General features: G+C 41.9%; 1 protein-coding gene across 9 annotated transcripts in view; it reads right to left on the reverse strand.

The window, feature by feature from the left end:
- fhod3a (formin homology 2 domain containing 3a) overlaps positions 1-16,159 on the reverse strand; it is a 70,338-nt gene that overhangs the window by 28,334 nt on the left and 25,845 nt on the right. For 8 of the 9 annotated variants that reach the window (XM_086280758.1, XM_086280757.1, XM_086280755.1 and 5 more), the window contains exon 4: positions 10-77. In XM_086280758.1, the coding sequence (XP_086136884.1) occupies positions 10-77 (68 nt within the window). Of the gene's footprint in view, positions 1-9; positions 78-179; positions 322-16,159 lie in introns of those variants that run through there. The other variant, XM_086280759.1, reaches the window with a different exon arrangement.

The raw sequence follows: 16,159 nt of genomic DNA on the forward strand, positions 1-16,159 counted from the left end.
GTGTGTTACCTGAAAAATTTGCTTTAGAGAGAAGAGTGCTCTTCTCAAGTCACGTCCATTGGAGTTATATAGTCTTTCTGCAGAGGGACAGACAGAAAAAGACACATAGATGGTTATCTGAGGTTAAGTGAACAAACATGGGAACGTATGCATAACCATAACGAATAAAACGTCTCCACCTTAAAGCTCTCGCACTCGTTTTTGCTGCCTTTTATGTTTGCTTGTGCATCTTTCATCTCTCGCCAGTCCTCATACTTCTCATTCCGATGAGTCGATCAATAAAACTTGTTAGCAAAACGAGCCTCAGCTGTGCAAAAAAGCTGCGCAACAGCATCCGAGATGTGAGAGGAGAGGTGCGATTCGATGGAACCAATCACCCCACGCGGCTGTAATCACCTGAGGCAGGCACTTCATCGAACACTTTCACCGCGTCCTCGCTCGCGGAGCAACACGTGCATGATCTCTCTTTTCCCTTTTCCCCTCTCTCTGACTCTCTCTCTCTCTCTCTCACACACACACACACACACACACACACACACACACACACACACACACACACTTGCAGTGGTGATTAGGGCTGTATTGGAATGTTAATGAGCTGCTGGCTTGGCTTCATCGCTGAGGTATTCAGGTCACGACACGGAAACCACTCAGAACTAAAGGCTCGTATATCATGATGCTGATATTATTGTTATTTCTATCCATGAACACAAAGACGTTATCGCTGTACTTCTACAACAGGCCTTAAAATGACTGGCAACAGTCTTTAATAACCATTGTTTAAGGTCATATGATTATATAACATATTAGTTATTATATAATAGTTGATTAGGAACAAGTTTTACAGCAATAATGGTTAGTTAAGATTACTAACTTTCATCTAGTTATTTCTTAAAAGTGAAATAACTAAACTTAAAAATAACACAAATTTGGGTAATTAAAACCTAAGATGAATGACAAAACATGACATGTTACATCTGTGTCATTATTTAACAAAAATTAAGCCAAAATGCAGAGACGGTGTGTGGAAAAACTAAGTGCACTCTTACTGTTTCCATAGGAATTAAGAAGGTAAATAGCAGCCAGGTGCTGCTAATCAAATGAACTTGATTAACTGATTATCAGCAAGTACCTCTGTAAAAGCAGTATTTTGGCAGTTTGCTGTTTTGGAGCATTCAGATGTGCGTCAACACAACGCCAAGTAAGGACAACATCAGCAATGATCTTACAGAAACAGTTGCTGCTGCCAATTAATCTGAGAAGAGTTACAAAGTAATTTCCAAACTGTTTGAAGTCTAATAAGAAAAAATATTGAAAAGTGGAAAAACATTCAAGACAGTTGCAGATCTCCCCCAGGAGTTAATGTGCCAGGAAAATGCAGTTCAACACCTACGTCTCAGACTCTACAGGCTTCACTTAACATGTTAACATTTTTAAATGTAAAAATTCTTGACAGTACAAATAGAAAAAGACTGAAAAAGTATGGCTTGTTTTTAAAAATTGGCAAGAGGAAGTCTCTTCTCTTTAAAAGAACATATGTACACATTTGTAAAGGTGTATCCGAACAAATCGCAAGACTTCTGGAGCAATGTCCTTTGAACAGATGTGAAAATGTTTGGTTATAATGCACAACACCACGTTTGGAGTAAACCGAAACGCAGCATATCATCACAAACATACCAGCTATCAAGTACTGTGGTGCAGGGGTGGTGAGCTTGTTTTTTGCAGCCATAGGACCTGGACACCTCGCAGTTATTGTGAATTCTAACCATCTGTCTAGCACTTAACGGTTGGCTGACATTGGTTAATGCAACAAGACAATGAACCCAAGAAGAGCAGCAAATCTACATCAGACTGGTTGAACAAGACAAGCTCCAGAAATGATTGTCGTACACAGAACAGCTTTATTACGAAACAAAAGCGCTCTCTGCCTGTGAGCAAAAACAAAACCAACAAACCCCCCAGCCTTTCCTATTGGTCGAAAAATGTATCATGTTGACCAATCAAAAAAATGATATGGCAACATGGCATTTAGATGTTTAGGAAGGGGGGAAGTTTTAGGAGTGACGGCGGTGTTTTGAGATGTGAGAGATTTGCAACGTTTAGCGCAAATCTTGTGTAGTTAGTGTGTAGTGTAGTCAATAGTTTTGTTGTGTGTGTCAGAACAACGAGGCGACTGCTGAATGTTATAGGAGTTACAGGAGTGATACATCTCCTGTTGTCAGGCCTGCAGGTATCAGGCTGTTGTTCTCCTTTATCTCATAGTGGACAGAAATTATTTTTTGGAGTGGCACAAATAATTTGTGTGGCATCAAACTTGATGCAGAACAGCTGATTGTTCTGTAAATAGTTTGAAATGTTTATTTAAAAAAAAAAAAACGCCTTGGCTGTATTTTTAGGTAAACAGCTGCAAAAAACTTTGTTGTTTGCATAACTCAGTTACTTTTTTTTAAAGAAGTAACTATATAATTAATTGCCCAACAGTGGCCATTATATTCTGTTACAGGACTCTCTCCCAGACCACAGACTCATACTCATAATACAAGTCAGAGCTTTATTTAAAAAAAGAAAAGAAAAAGAAATAAAAATAAAATAAAGTTTTGTTTTCAAAATTGGAGTTCAAGTTCTTTTTACTTCCAATAGTGTTAACATACTACACAGGTCATGAACAAGATTCTTTTTTTAATTTTCAGTGTAAGCAGTTAATTAAAAGTAAATGTAAATGCTGTAATTTGATTATTTTAATAAACCATGTAACTTGGATGGATTCGATGCTGGCGTTGATCACAGTGCACACGTCTGCTGTCGCTCACAGTGGTACTCAGGGAGTATGTGTGTTCGCTCAGACACATGAAAAATTAGAGGGAACATTGGGTGGGACATCAAAAAAAGCTGTCCATAAATGATGCCTGTAAACTTCAAAGAACTTTCTTTTTCATATAATTTGACATAGCAAAACAACAAAAACATTTGTTTTTACCAAATAAAGGGCCAAAGATGGGCAGTTAAATTCAAAACATGGCACACTTAGTCCTGACTTATACTAAACTCCAGAAATTAGAATGTTTTAGATAATGTTACCATTTTTTTTTTACAAAGTTCCAGATGTATCTGAAGTTGCAGTACCGTCTTTTTTATTACTTTTGCATTGACTGTATCATCACTGGATTACAGACCTGTAACAATGAATGAAGAAGAGATTAAACTAACATTTACTTTCTGTGAACAATCACACTGTCATTGACAGCCTCTCTTTGGAAGGTCATGCATGATGATGAAATAAGCACCACGGAGGCCAGATGTCAGTGGAAATCTGTTGTAGTCCCCTGTTGTAGACTGGACAAAGATAGATGTACCCACAGTGACTTCATCCGTTGATTAGTGAAATCTGGTTATGAAGCCTTGAGATGAGTATGTTTGTGCCCTGATAGGCATTTAAAAAGATGTTTTAAGAACTTTTATGTTAACCTCACTTTTCAGACTTGGATTCATCATTTACACTTCTATGGCTGCAGTTCATCACAGAAAAATGTTTGTTTGCACAGGTAAGCAGAGTACCCTCTGTAGTGGAATAACAGTACAGACATATTACAGTCTAATATTCCTTGTGATTCATTAGGGATTTTGGGGGGAGGGGGTTCTTCTCAGGGCATTATGTGCTGGGATTGAGTTTTCATGTGTGCTTTATACTGTCTGTATGCTAAAGGGTTGAGAAACAACAAATACTACTGATGAAAACAATAAAGTTAAATATTTGGCAAGACCATGCCATAAAGATGCTTTGCTAAATGTTACTCTTGATTTTCCACCTCTTATGACTACAGACTGCAAGAATAATTTTCCTAAGTGCTCTGTATTAATCCCAACATCTGTTTATCTGGGTGTCCATACTGTCCCTTTGTGTGCATAAACAGTTGTGCATTCCACTGTGTGTCAGCAGGGGGTTTGGAAACCCGTGCGTGTGTGTTTGTGTGTTGATGACAAATCCTCCAATTCCCTTCTTTGGGGGGAGGCTGGGTAAAAAGGTATAGATGTAAGAGCAGGGACAGACAGGGTGCACGCCCCCTGATGTGGGACCGCACGTGGGCCAGCCTGGCTCCGGAGCCTTCCAGTCTGCCCTGCTGTCTGGAGCTCAGTGGTAACCGTTGCTAAGCTAGGCAAGGCTAACCCAAGGCCAGGGTCAGAATCATTATCATTCCTCACGCAGGCGAAGAATTACAGGCCTGTGTCTCTTTTCTGTGAGATCAGCATTCATGAAATACTATATATCTGTGATAGTCTGCAGCAGAAATACTCAAGTCAAATCATCCAGCGATTAGTGCTAAGAGGCAGTCAACATACAACAATAAAAGCATGCGAGAGAACTGAGTACACATATACAAGTGAATGTTTTTATACATAAGAAATCACATGCATGGGTCTGCTGTAAGTTTAGCCAGTTTAGACTGATTTCCTGGTTCTCCCTTCTCTAGGTTTCCCTGGAAATCAAGTGGCCACTTGATGTAAAAATGTCTGACTCTTGAGTGTCACGGTTCATTCAGACAGTCACATGTAATTTTTGTCATCAGGCCACTAATGGGCCTGTTGGTGTAACCTTTACCAAATGTCTGCCATGCATCAGGAGCACGTCAGCAGCACTGATAGGACTGGACTTGTTTTGAACTATTCTGGTGTTTTGCAAAAATGAACGTTGGCTGTTCCAAATCAAGCAAGAGCATAGATACATGGACGGTGTCTGAGTGTGGGTCTGACACATTACTATATTAAAATATCAAACTTTCATTCAGTCATTTAGAAACAGGGAATACAGGTTTTACAATATGAGCTGACTTTATGTTAAATGACTTTCCTGATCCTAAAGTTAGCTAATGCATAAGGGTGAAGTACAGGAAACCAGAATGTCAGTGACGTAGTAGCTCTTCCAGCTCATGACTCAAATCCAATTCATAGTTTACATTAATGTGTGAAGTACAGAAAAAACTGGTTGGCTGCACTGGACAAACTAATGAGAATTAAACTCTAGAAGGCTCGAACAGTCATCCGGGACAAATCATTTCATTAAAATCTGATCTGCTGCCAGATCAAATTTTAGTATGAATGCATAATTTAGCTAATACGTTTCACCTCCTTAAGAATGGCTTCTTGACAGCCACCCTTCTAATGAGACCATTTCTGATGAGGTGAACAGTAGATGGAAAAACTAAAGGTCTTTGCTGAATTTTTAGTGTTCATCTCTGTATTTTGTTTCTTTCAAGCCTTTCACAATTTCTTTGTTTTCCAGATGTAAGATGGCAAGCATACGGTGGCCCTGAGAGGCCAAACAGACTGCAACTTAAGAAGCAATAAGAAAAACGCTGCAAAAGCACACAAAACGCAACTGAAATAGGAAAAAAGAAAACAGAAATAGGAAAAAACAGATTTCCAAAAGCACTAGTGAAGTGTTTCTGGGGAGACAATAACTCGACGGACCAGTTGCAAGAACCAAAATACGCTAAGAATTGCGCTGGGAGACACTTAAAAGAAGTGGAGGATCTATCGGTTTTGTGAGGAAAGAAAAGATGAGAGGTAAATGTGTTAGCCTAACTATTAGCCTAAAAATCCATCACCAGTATTATATGAATCATGAGATTAAAACACACTTACCTAGCATGTTTTGGTTCCTGCAACTGGTCCGTCGGGTTATTGTCTCCCCAGAAACACTTCCCTTGTGCTTTTGGAAATCTGTTTTTTCCTATTTCTTTTTCATTTTTCCTATTTCCATTGTGTTTTGTGTGCTTTTGCAGCGTTTTTCTTAAATTGCAGTCCGTTTGGCCTCTTAGGGCCACCGTATAAATATGAGGTGGCAAAGTGTTCCACATTTTTTGACCAGTGAGAATACACCGTCTGGGCATTCGCTTACAAGTATGAATGCATTTATACAATCAAAGTAACAAGTGTAAGAAAGGAAACACATGATTGGAGAAGCACTGGTTGAGTCTCAGCTGTGCACAGGTGAAACAACAGCCTCAGCCTACATACCTATTACATCACTCGTGCAGTCACAGCAATCACCTGATTTTAACTAAGTCTTGTCACCATAATTACTCCTTCTGTCCAGAGTAAATAGAGTTTGACATGCTAAATATAAATAGACCCATTTCTGAAAAAGGCCTCCAGCTGTCTTAACACCGCTGACAAGCTGAAAATAATTCAAACGTGAACCTCTCTTACGTTTAACTACCTTAACCAGACAACATGGCTTCAGTGCCTGCATCGTTTTAATGGAAGAATTAACTAAATGCCATTTGTCCAAAAAGACACAGACCCAGGAAAACTTAGGAAGGTAAGAAAAATGATGATTTCCACGTCTCTTTTACTGGTCATTCTCTTTTTTTCCTGGCACTGGGTTTTATTACTGTCTCAAGAAAAGCTAAAAGACTCACTGGGATGTGCCATTGTGGCTTGTGCGTGTGCTTGTGAGTGACCGTGTGTGTGTGCGCCCACGTGTAAGCCTTTGCTTGTGTTTGCTGAGTGAAGAGAGGCAGATGAAGCAAAGACAGAAAGGCACATTTCATTTATAGGTCCGCTTGGAGTTTTACTGTTTTGTTTTGGAGGACTTGCAGTTCTCGTCCACGCTATTTCACCATGACCTCACATGCACTGCAGTATGTCAGACCATTTAGCGCCAGTTCTCCATCTTAAAATCTTAATTTTCTTGAAGTAAGTGGAAAGAAGGAATTATTTCTGCTCCTGAACTAGTCGCCCCCTGTTTACGACTCTCTGTCTCAACTTAAAAATCAGCCTTTGCCCTTTCACTGTTGTAAATCTTGCACTGATGGATGCTTGTGTTAAATACAGCAAAACATCAGGCTTTTTTTTTCTCTATTGGATCTTTATGATGAGGCAGAGTGCTGTCATCCTTAATATGATCATCTCAGGCGTTGTTGTGTCCACACATACTATTGCATTTGTTCTGTAGATGCATTTACCAGAAGCGCTAGAGGGCGCTAGTGAGTATGTTGTTCTGGTTGTGGTTTTAAAGAAGAAAAAAGAAAAATAAAGAAAGGAGTCAACTCCGGTAATCCTCTGTTCCTACCTGCGTGTGTGTGTAATGCTTGCTGAACTAACACCACACAACAAGTGGCGACGAGAGTAGTGGTGATTAAGTTATGGCTCTGCTCTCTTTGCAACCCCTGGCTGTGTTCCTGGATTGCCCGGGCGAACCGAAAATTCCATTTGCTACGTGGAAAAAGTTGTTCGATAACTACTTGCTGGCGATCGGGGGTAATGACTTTGCTACGGAGAGGAAGAGGGCCCTGCTCATTCACTGCTTGGGAACGGAGGGACAACGAATCTACAGCGCCTTACCACTCGCTACGGATGATTACGAGGGATCCGTAAAGGCTTTGGAAACGTACTTTCATCCTAAAGTCAATGTTGTCGCCGAGAGATACCGTTTCAGGCAACGAGCCCAAGCTGTCGGTGAGTCTACAGATCACTACGTTGCAGCACTGCGTGAGCTCGTGAAACAATGTAAGTTCGGGGCTATGGAGAATGAAATGTTGCGGGATCAACTTGTAGAGAAGACAAATAATGCTCGTATACGTGAAAGACTGCTAATGGAGGAGGATTTGACGCTCGATCGAGCTTTGGAAATTGCTAGGCGTACAGAGGCTGCAATAGCTGATGCAAAGGCCATTGCTGTCGGTGAAACAAAGCCTGTTGCCGCTGTTCAAGTACAAAAGAAGATGCGCAAGCCAAAATACAAAGCAGCTAAAAAAACGGACACAGCTCCGACGTGCTACCGTTGTGGTTCAGCTGATCACAAAGCCAATGATAAATCCTGCCCCGCAAAAGACTGCAAATGTAATACGTGTGGGAAAATCGGACATCTTTCGAGAGTGTGTAAATCTTCTCATAAGCTTGTTAATGAAGTGACTGTTCCTGAAATGTGTGTTTTAACTGTTGACAATTGTGTCAGTGGTGATCCGGCTAAATTGATGTGCACTGTTGCTGTCACTGTACCAAATACTGCACAGGCATGCACTGTTAAGCTACTAGTAGACACAGGGTCTGGTGTTTCCATACTGCCTGAACATGTTTACAGCACAAATTTTGGCTCAGTTAAGTTAAGTAATCCAGCTGTTCAGCTTATTACATATTCAAAAGAGAAACTGGATGTATTAGGGTGTCTTAGAGCTGACATTACTTACAATGGCAAGAGTGCCTCCACAGATCTCTACATTGTGAGAACAGGAACACCCATACTGGGAATGGACTTGGTGACTGCCCTCCAGCTACACATAAAAGGGGGACAATTAGTTCTTGACAGTCCCAAGGTCTGTGCTGCACTCCAGCAAACCTCGGCTCTGCCCACTCAATGTAAACAGGAATGTGAGTCTCCAGTTGCATTCGGATGTGCAAAGGACTTTGTACATAAAGTGAAGGTGCGACCTGAAGTGAAGCCAATACAGCAGAAACTTCGACGCTTACCCCTGTCAGTCCGTGATGCTGTTTCCGCAGAACTCAAGAACCTTGAGGAACATGGCATCATAGAGAAAATTGATGCATCTGAATGGGTCTCCCCGATTGTAGTCACTAGAAGGAAGACTGGTGGCATACGCATGTGCGTTGATTTGAGAGAACCTAACAAAGCGGTGGTCGCTGACAGTCATCCCTTGCCACTGATAGAGGACATACTGTCTGAGCTGCGTGGGGCTGTCATGTTCTCCACCCTGGATCTTAAATCCGCCTACCATCAGCTGAAACTACATGAAGAGAGTAGAGGGCTCACTGCTTTCATTACACATGAAGGACTGTACCAGTACTGCAGAGTTCCCTATGGGTTGAGTTCAGCACCTGCAGCCTTCCAAAAGATGATGACACAAATCCTACGCGGCCAGAAAGGGGTGCAATGCTACCTTGATGATGTCATCATATACGGAACGTCAGAAGCTGAACATGAGGCCAACTTGCGTGCTGTGTTACACAGAATCAACAATGCAGGACTGAAACTCAATGTTGACAAATGTCAACTCCGTCAAACTACTCTGAGCTTTTTGGGTCAAAAGATCGGTCCAGAAGGTCTGCTGCCAGATGACTCTCATGTCACTGCCATCCTGCATGCTCCGCCCCCTACTGATCCTGCAACCCTGCGCTCATTTCTTGGCTTGAGTGCATGGTACAGCAAGTTTGTGCCAAATTACGCGACTGTTGTTGAACCTATGAGAGCTCTTCTGCGAAAGGACTGTTCATTCCACTGGAACGAAGCAGCTCAAGCAGCGTTTGATCAAGTCAAGCGGTTAATCGTGCACAGCCCTGCCCTGGTGATGTTCGACCCCAGTAAGCCAACCATAGTCTCAACAGATGCCTCAGACTACGGTGTAGGTGCTGTTTTGACTCAACTTGACGGTAATGATGCAGAACATACTGTTGCATTTGCATCTCGCAGCTTGTCTGATGCAGAGAGGAAATACTCAATCGTTGAGAAGGAAGCTCTAGCTTGCGTCTGGGCTGCTGAAAAATGGCGCACATGGCTCTGGGGCAGAAAATTCCTCCTACGAACAGATCACCAAGCACTGACAACACTGCTGACTACTAAGGGCAATAACAGAGCTGGTCTACGCATAGCCAGATGGTCAGCTCGCCTGTTGGAGTTTGATTATGAAGTGGAATATAGAACTGGGTCACTGAACCATGTTGCTGATTGTCTTTCTAGGCTCCCACTTTCCGAGACAGACATGGCATGTGCAGAGGATGTGGAGTCAGTTGCAGCCATCCTCACTGATCTGAGTGCTGTGTCTGAGGATGACTTCCAGTCAGGGTGCAAAGACTGTCCAGTGTTCACAAAGCTCCGTGTGCAGATACAGAAAGGCTGGCCTGCTAGGAAGACGTCACTGGATCCTGACTTACAGCCGTACTTCCCAATCCGCCATGAACTCGCGGTCTTGAACGAGTGCATCATCAGAGGTACACATCGATTGCTAGTGCCTGAGTCGTTGCAGAAAAAACTCACTGATATAGCTCATGAAACTCACCAAGGCATCGTCCGTACCAAACAACGCCTGAGGGAAATGTACTGGTGGCCCAAAATGGATTGTCATATAGAGACACTGATAAAGAACTGTGCAACGTGCAGACAGAATGACAAGTCCGCTGTCACCCATGATGCTCCACTCCAACCCATTCCTTTACCAGCTGCTGCTTGGGAAAAGGTGTCTGTGGACATCATAGGCCCTTTTGAAATAGCCCCTTCTGACTGTAGATTTGCCATCACATTGGTAGACTACTTTAGCAAGTGGCCTGAAGTAGCTTTTGCTCCCCGAGCTGATGCGGCTACTATCATTCAATTCCTTTCTGTAGTTTTCTCTCGTGAAGGGAATCCAAAGACACTGATAAGTGACAATGGCTCTCAATTTCTCTCTGCTGAGTTCACTGACTTCCTGAAAAGCAGGGGAATCCAACACCTGAGATCCTCAGTGTATTACCCAAGAGCTATTGGGGAAGTTGAGAGATTCAATAGATGCGTTAAAGACTGCCTACAGACTGCCTCGATTCAAGGACAACCCTGGAAATCGTTCCTGAGAACTTACCTGATGGACTACAGAGCAACCCCTCATTCAACAACTGGAGTTTCCCCTTCAGAACTGCTCCATGGACGACGAATGAGAACAAAGTTACAGGTAATGGATATGCCTGTTCCTCAGACAGAGAGGCATACCATGTGCGAAAGAGTTAAGAATAAGCAAATGAAAATGAAAGAATACACTGATGCTCGCAGACACGCCAAACCATCCAACTTTCATCCTGGTGACAAGGTACGGGTTAGGAAGCCGTGGAAGGTAAAGAAAGGCGAGTTAAAGTTTTCCAAACCAAGGACTGTCATGACAAGGAAAGGACCAAACACTTATTTGCTGGATGATGGACGGACCTGGAACGCCTCACACTTATCGGCTCTGTCAGAGCTGAACGCAGGTACTGATTCTGACACAACAATGGACTGTCATAAACCAGGAACTGATCTAGCATCTAACTCTGAGTCTGATAGTAGGCTTAGGCCCACCAGGATGAGGAACCCACCTTGCTGGACCCAAGACTTTGTCATGGGAAAGTGAATGTTACTGAGTAATGTGAAATATGTTAAACGTGTATTAGGTGACATACATCAGAATGATGAAGTCAGGTTCACATAAGAAATCCTTGTTCAAAGGGGGAGATGTTGTGTCCACACATACTATTGCATTTGTTCTGTAGATGCATTTACCAGAAGCGCTAGAGGGCGCTAGTGAGTATGTTGTTCTGGTTGTGGTTTTAAAGAAGAAAAAGGAAAAATAAAGAAAGGAGTCAACTCCGGTAATCCTCTGTTCCTACCTGCGTGTGTGTGTAATGCTTGCTGAACTAACACCACACAACAGGCGTACAGAAGGTCTACCAGCTTTGAAACCTGTTTGCTAAGGGTTAGCTAATCCAAACACGGAGGGTGGCCTACAGCTCTGCATTTAACACCATAATTCCCTCCACACTCACCACCAAGCTGGAGCATCTGGGACTCAGCTCATCTATGTGTCAGTGGATCTCCAACTTCCTAACTGGCAGACCACAGGCAGTAAGGATGGGCGGACATGTCTCAGCCTCCACCACTCTCAGCACTGGAGCCCCCCAGGGGTGTGTTCTGAGCCCCCTGCTGTACTCTTTGTACACATATGACTGTGTGGCTACTACCAGCTCCACCACCATCATCAAGTTTGCTGACGACACCGTCGTGGTGGGCCTGATCTCTGATAACAACGAGACGGCCTACCTGAAGGAGATTAGGAATCTGGAGAACTGGTGCCAGAGGAACAACCTCCTTCTAAACGTCAGTAAGACAAAGGAGCTGATAGTGGACTTCAGCACTAAGCAGGAGAGGAACTACCAGACCCCCGTCATCAACGAGTGCCCAGTGGAGAGAGTGGACAGCTTCAAATACCTCGGAGTTCACATCACGCAGGACCTGTCATGGTCCTGTCACATCAACACCGTGGTGAAAAAGGCCCGACAGCGTCTCTACCACCTCAGACGCTTGAGAGACTTCCAACTGCCCTCCAAGGTGCTCAGGAACTTTTACTCGTGCACCATAGAGAGCATCCTGGCGGGAAACATCTTAACCTGGTTCGGGAACAGCACCATGCAGGACAGACGAGCTCTACAGAGGGTTGTGCGGTCAGCTGAGCGCACCATCCGCTCCGAGCTCCCTGACCTGCACTCAATCTACAGCAGGCGGTGCTGGACCAAGGCCAGGAAGATCGTGAAGGACCTCAGCCATCCCAACAACAGACTGTTCTCTCTGCTGAGGTCAGGAAAGCGATTCCGCTCCCTGAAGACCAACACAGAGAGACTGAGGAGGAGCTTCTTCCCGCAGGCGATACGGTCTCTCAATCACACCACCACACAGTACTGACCCACACATATGGTTCTTACACACACACTGGACTTTCTGGACTTTGGTTTTGCACAACACTGGTCACTATATTCTTCATTTCCGGTTAATACTTGTACAGCTGCTGTTATTGTGTATATATTTATTTATATTTAGATTTCTTCATACATTCTTATATAGTTCTATATTGTGTATTGTGTATTTTGTTGTACAGTTATTTTATTTTCAACTTTAATTTATATATTTTATCTTATTCTTCCCAGTTAAATTTACCCTTCATTCTAATTTGTGTTGTACAGTTATTTCATTTTTAACCTTAATTTATATTTTATTCCTTCTTAGTTAAATTTACCCTTTTTAATTTTTCATATTTATTTCCTATCTTATTCATAGCCTTTTCCTTTTTTGTTCTCTTTAGGTCACGAGCAGTTGTCCAAGCATTTCACTACATATCGTACTGTGTATGACTGTGTACGTGACAAATAAAATTTGAATTTGAATTTGAATTTGAAAAGGAAGACACCAATGTAAAATATTGAACTGAAAATGAACATTCATCCCCGTTAATTATGTTGCACAACGTATAAAAATCCTCCACCATGTGCAGAGTCTATAACTTAATAAGAACTAACTGTTACTGCTACTGTTGGAGCTCAGTTTACATTTTAAAATTTCTTAAATACCACAAATGAGAGCAAACAGAAGAAGATCTTAAGATAAGATATCTGCTGTGTGTTAAAGTCAGTCCTTGTTTTTCCCATCCAGTAACACAACACATTGTATTTTGAAGTGAGTATATAATAGCAGATAATGTAATGGAAGAGCCTTGACTGTCGCACGCGTCCGTGTTGTCAGCGGGGAAGCAGGGATTCCCCTGGTGCCCAGGCTGCCTGTTAAGTTGTTCAGGAGTGGTCAGATCGCTCCTTCTATTCCTGCCATAATAAGATTAGCGCTGTGACCCTTTAGCTTTGACTAATCCCTCAACATTTCCTGCGCCATCTACACATCTCCAAACAGAAAAACACACAGGCCAGCTCAGGCTACTCTAGACCTAATCCTCTGCAGTTACACTCAAACTGCATGGTTTTTGTGGCACTTGTTACACAAGGTCTGTGTTCTACTTGCGCTTAATTGGCATTAGCAAGGGAAAACAACAATCTGCTACTATCATAAGACAGAAAGACAATCACAAGAATCAAATAAGATACTGGATTTACTCTGTGCACTTCTTTTTTTAGCCACAGCAGATACTTCATTGTAGAAAAAGTGCTCTAAAATGAGCTTCCTCCTAACATAAACAGGAAACAGGCAAAGTCATTGACTAGTTAGCATAGTAGAGCATGTGGGAGCTAACTGATGCTCTTATGGGTTGCTAGACAGAACCCAGATTAGACATGCTAACAATTTTATGCTAGCTAGTTTGCTCAACGACTAAAGTGGCAATATGTCAGCAGTGGCTTAGATCATCCTGTCCCCAGGTGGATCTATTATATTTATTCAGTGTTATATGTGTGTTATATATCCTGTTATAGAGCAGTAAATGCACATGAACATGGCCAAAGTTTTAAATAGTAAGTATGTAAGAGTTTATTTAAATATCATTAAATATCACAAAGTGGTTCACAACAAAAAATGTTAAAAAAGAAAAAGAACTTAACTAAAAGCAAGTTTAAAAAGATAAGCTTTTAGCTACTTTTAAAAGAAACCACCCATCTCAGGCTTAGACCACAGTCTGGGGCCCAGTGTGGTAAAACCTCTGTCTCCTGTAGTTCTTAGCCTTGTATGATTCATAGCCAGCAGGCCATGATCACAAGACCTCAGGGACCTGCTGAGGATGTATGGATGTAAAAGTTCACTGATGTATGGCAGTGCTTGCCCATGCAGAGCCCTAAAAGTCAAAAAGCAGAATCCTAAAAAGGACTCTGAAGTTGATGGGGAGGCAGAAGACTTTGTTAGTAGCTTTCTGCAACAACTTGCAGATTTTCCAATGATGCTTTGTTGAGACAAATGATGGAGGAATTACAACAATTTAGATGAATATTTAAAAAAAAAAAAGGCATGAACAATAATTTTTAATTCAGAGTGTGATACAACAGAGATCATCTTGGCAATATTTCTTATATGAAAAAATCAAGTGCCAACTAGAGATATCTTGAGGTCAGCACATGTGGAAATAATCCCTACAAGCCAAAAGCTCAGGCTTCAGACTGCTCTGAACACTTAGTGTCAGACAGGTTTTTTTCTACTTTTGTATCTTTCTGATGCCATAGAACCTGTATATTCCTTATATGGTCATTCCATATGGTTTATGTGAGATCAATAATTTTTCCAAACTGTAAATATTGAAAAGCTCCCAGTAGCTCCCGAGGCTAAAAATATATGACCATTAAACAATTCTGCAAATTGATGAGTAGACTAAAAACCTGCTGCTCCTTTTACAGCCATAAGGTGCTGGCTCTAAGCTCAGCGTCAAACTTGTCAAACTTGAAATTTCCAGTAACTAAATATTTAGCCCTCACTCGGGGGGGGATCTTACTGTACCAACCCTAGCTCCGCCCACCATAAATCCCGTTGGCACCACAGATTGACATAGTGCTGACGGTAAACCCCTATGATACATATGCTACCTCTGCGATCCTTCTGCTTCCCTTTTCTGATCCTTTTCAAGTCACTCTGTAGCTTAAATACTGAACATAATTAAGCTCAGCTATAGCCATTCATTGGAAAAGGAAAAAAAAAAGAGGAAGAGTGTCTACAAAGGAAATACATGCAGGCTAAGGGGAAACCCCATTACAATCCCCGATACACCAAATAAACAAATGTAACCTCTCTACCAACAAAGAGTACACATAAACCATTTCTTCTACTGTATGTGCTTTGAGCGGGGGGGTCAGTGTGACACGTCATTATTAGGCATGGGATATTTACAGATAACTATGCACTGAGGTCAACCAAGGGTAATATTTTTCTGCAGGGTATAACTGTCTACTGGCCAGCCAAGAGAAGGGTCACAGCTGGTAGCCCTACATTTAATCTCAGTTATAACCGCTGACTCGTGTTTCTGGTGGATTTCATTGCACCCCTTAAAAAAAAAAAAAAAAGCCCCCATGCGGCTGTCTGGGCCGATCAGTCAGCTGGCTTTAAACTAGGTCTGATCAGTGTGATCTAAAATAAAGAAGTGCGAGGAGGATGAAGTGTAATGGCACGCTGGAGAGCTTGATTTAATCCCAGGAAGTCTTTCCCTCTCTGTGCCGGTGTCACGCTAAATATAGGAGAGCAGGGTATCAAGCATACTGTAACAGTCCCGGACACTAGGTTCAAGCTTTGTTCAGGTCAGGAGGTGCACTCTGTGTGCGTGCTGCCCTGTAACACTTTACATTCAGTCAAATTAAACAACAATCAACTAGATGAGATGTTGTTTTTGTTTTCACTTCACTTTAAATCAAGTAAAATTCTATAATATTAATAGAATAGAATAGCCTTTATTGTCATTGTACAGAGTACAACGAAATTGGAGTGCCACTCCCTTGGTGCAAGTTTCAATAATAAATATAAATGTAAAATATAAAAAGTACAAAAAAACAATCGTAAGTACTCAAACAATAGTATGTACAATAGGGCTGCCACAAACGATTATTTTGATAGTCGACTAGTCACCGATTATTTTTACGATTAGTCGACTAATCAGATCATCATCCATTGGACGTAAAACTACAGCTTATTGCACCAGCAGCATCTGCTCTTATATAACTATCATTAGCT

This window comes from Aulonocara sp. 'chitande type north' Nkhata Bay, linkage group LG22, assembly GCF_057382095.1.
Source record: "Aulonocara sp. 'chitande type north' Nkhata Bay isolate Kocher_YH1m ecotype deep benthic linkage group LG22, A_spYH_male_GT1.1, whole genome shotgun sequence".
NCBI classification, from domain to species: Eukaryota; Metazoa; Chordata; class Actinopteri; order Cichliformes; family Cichlidae; genus Aulonocara; species Aulonocara sp. 'chitande type north' Nkhata Bay.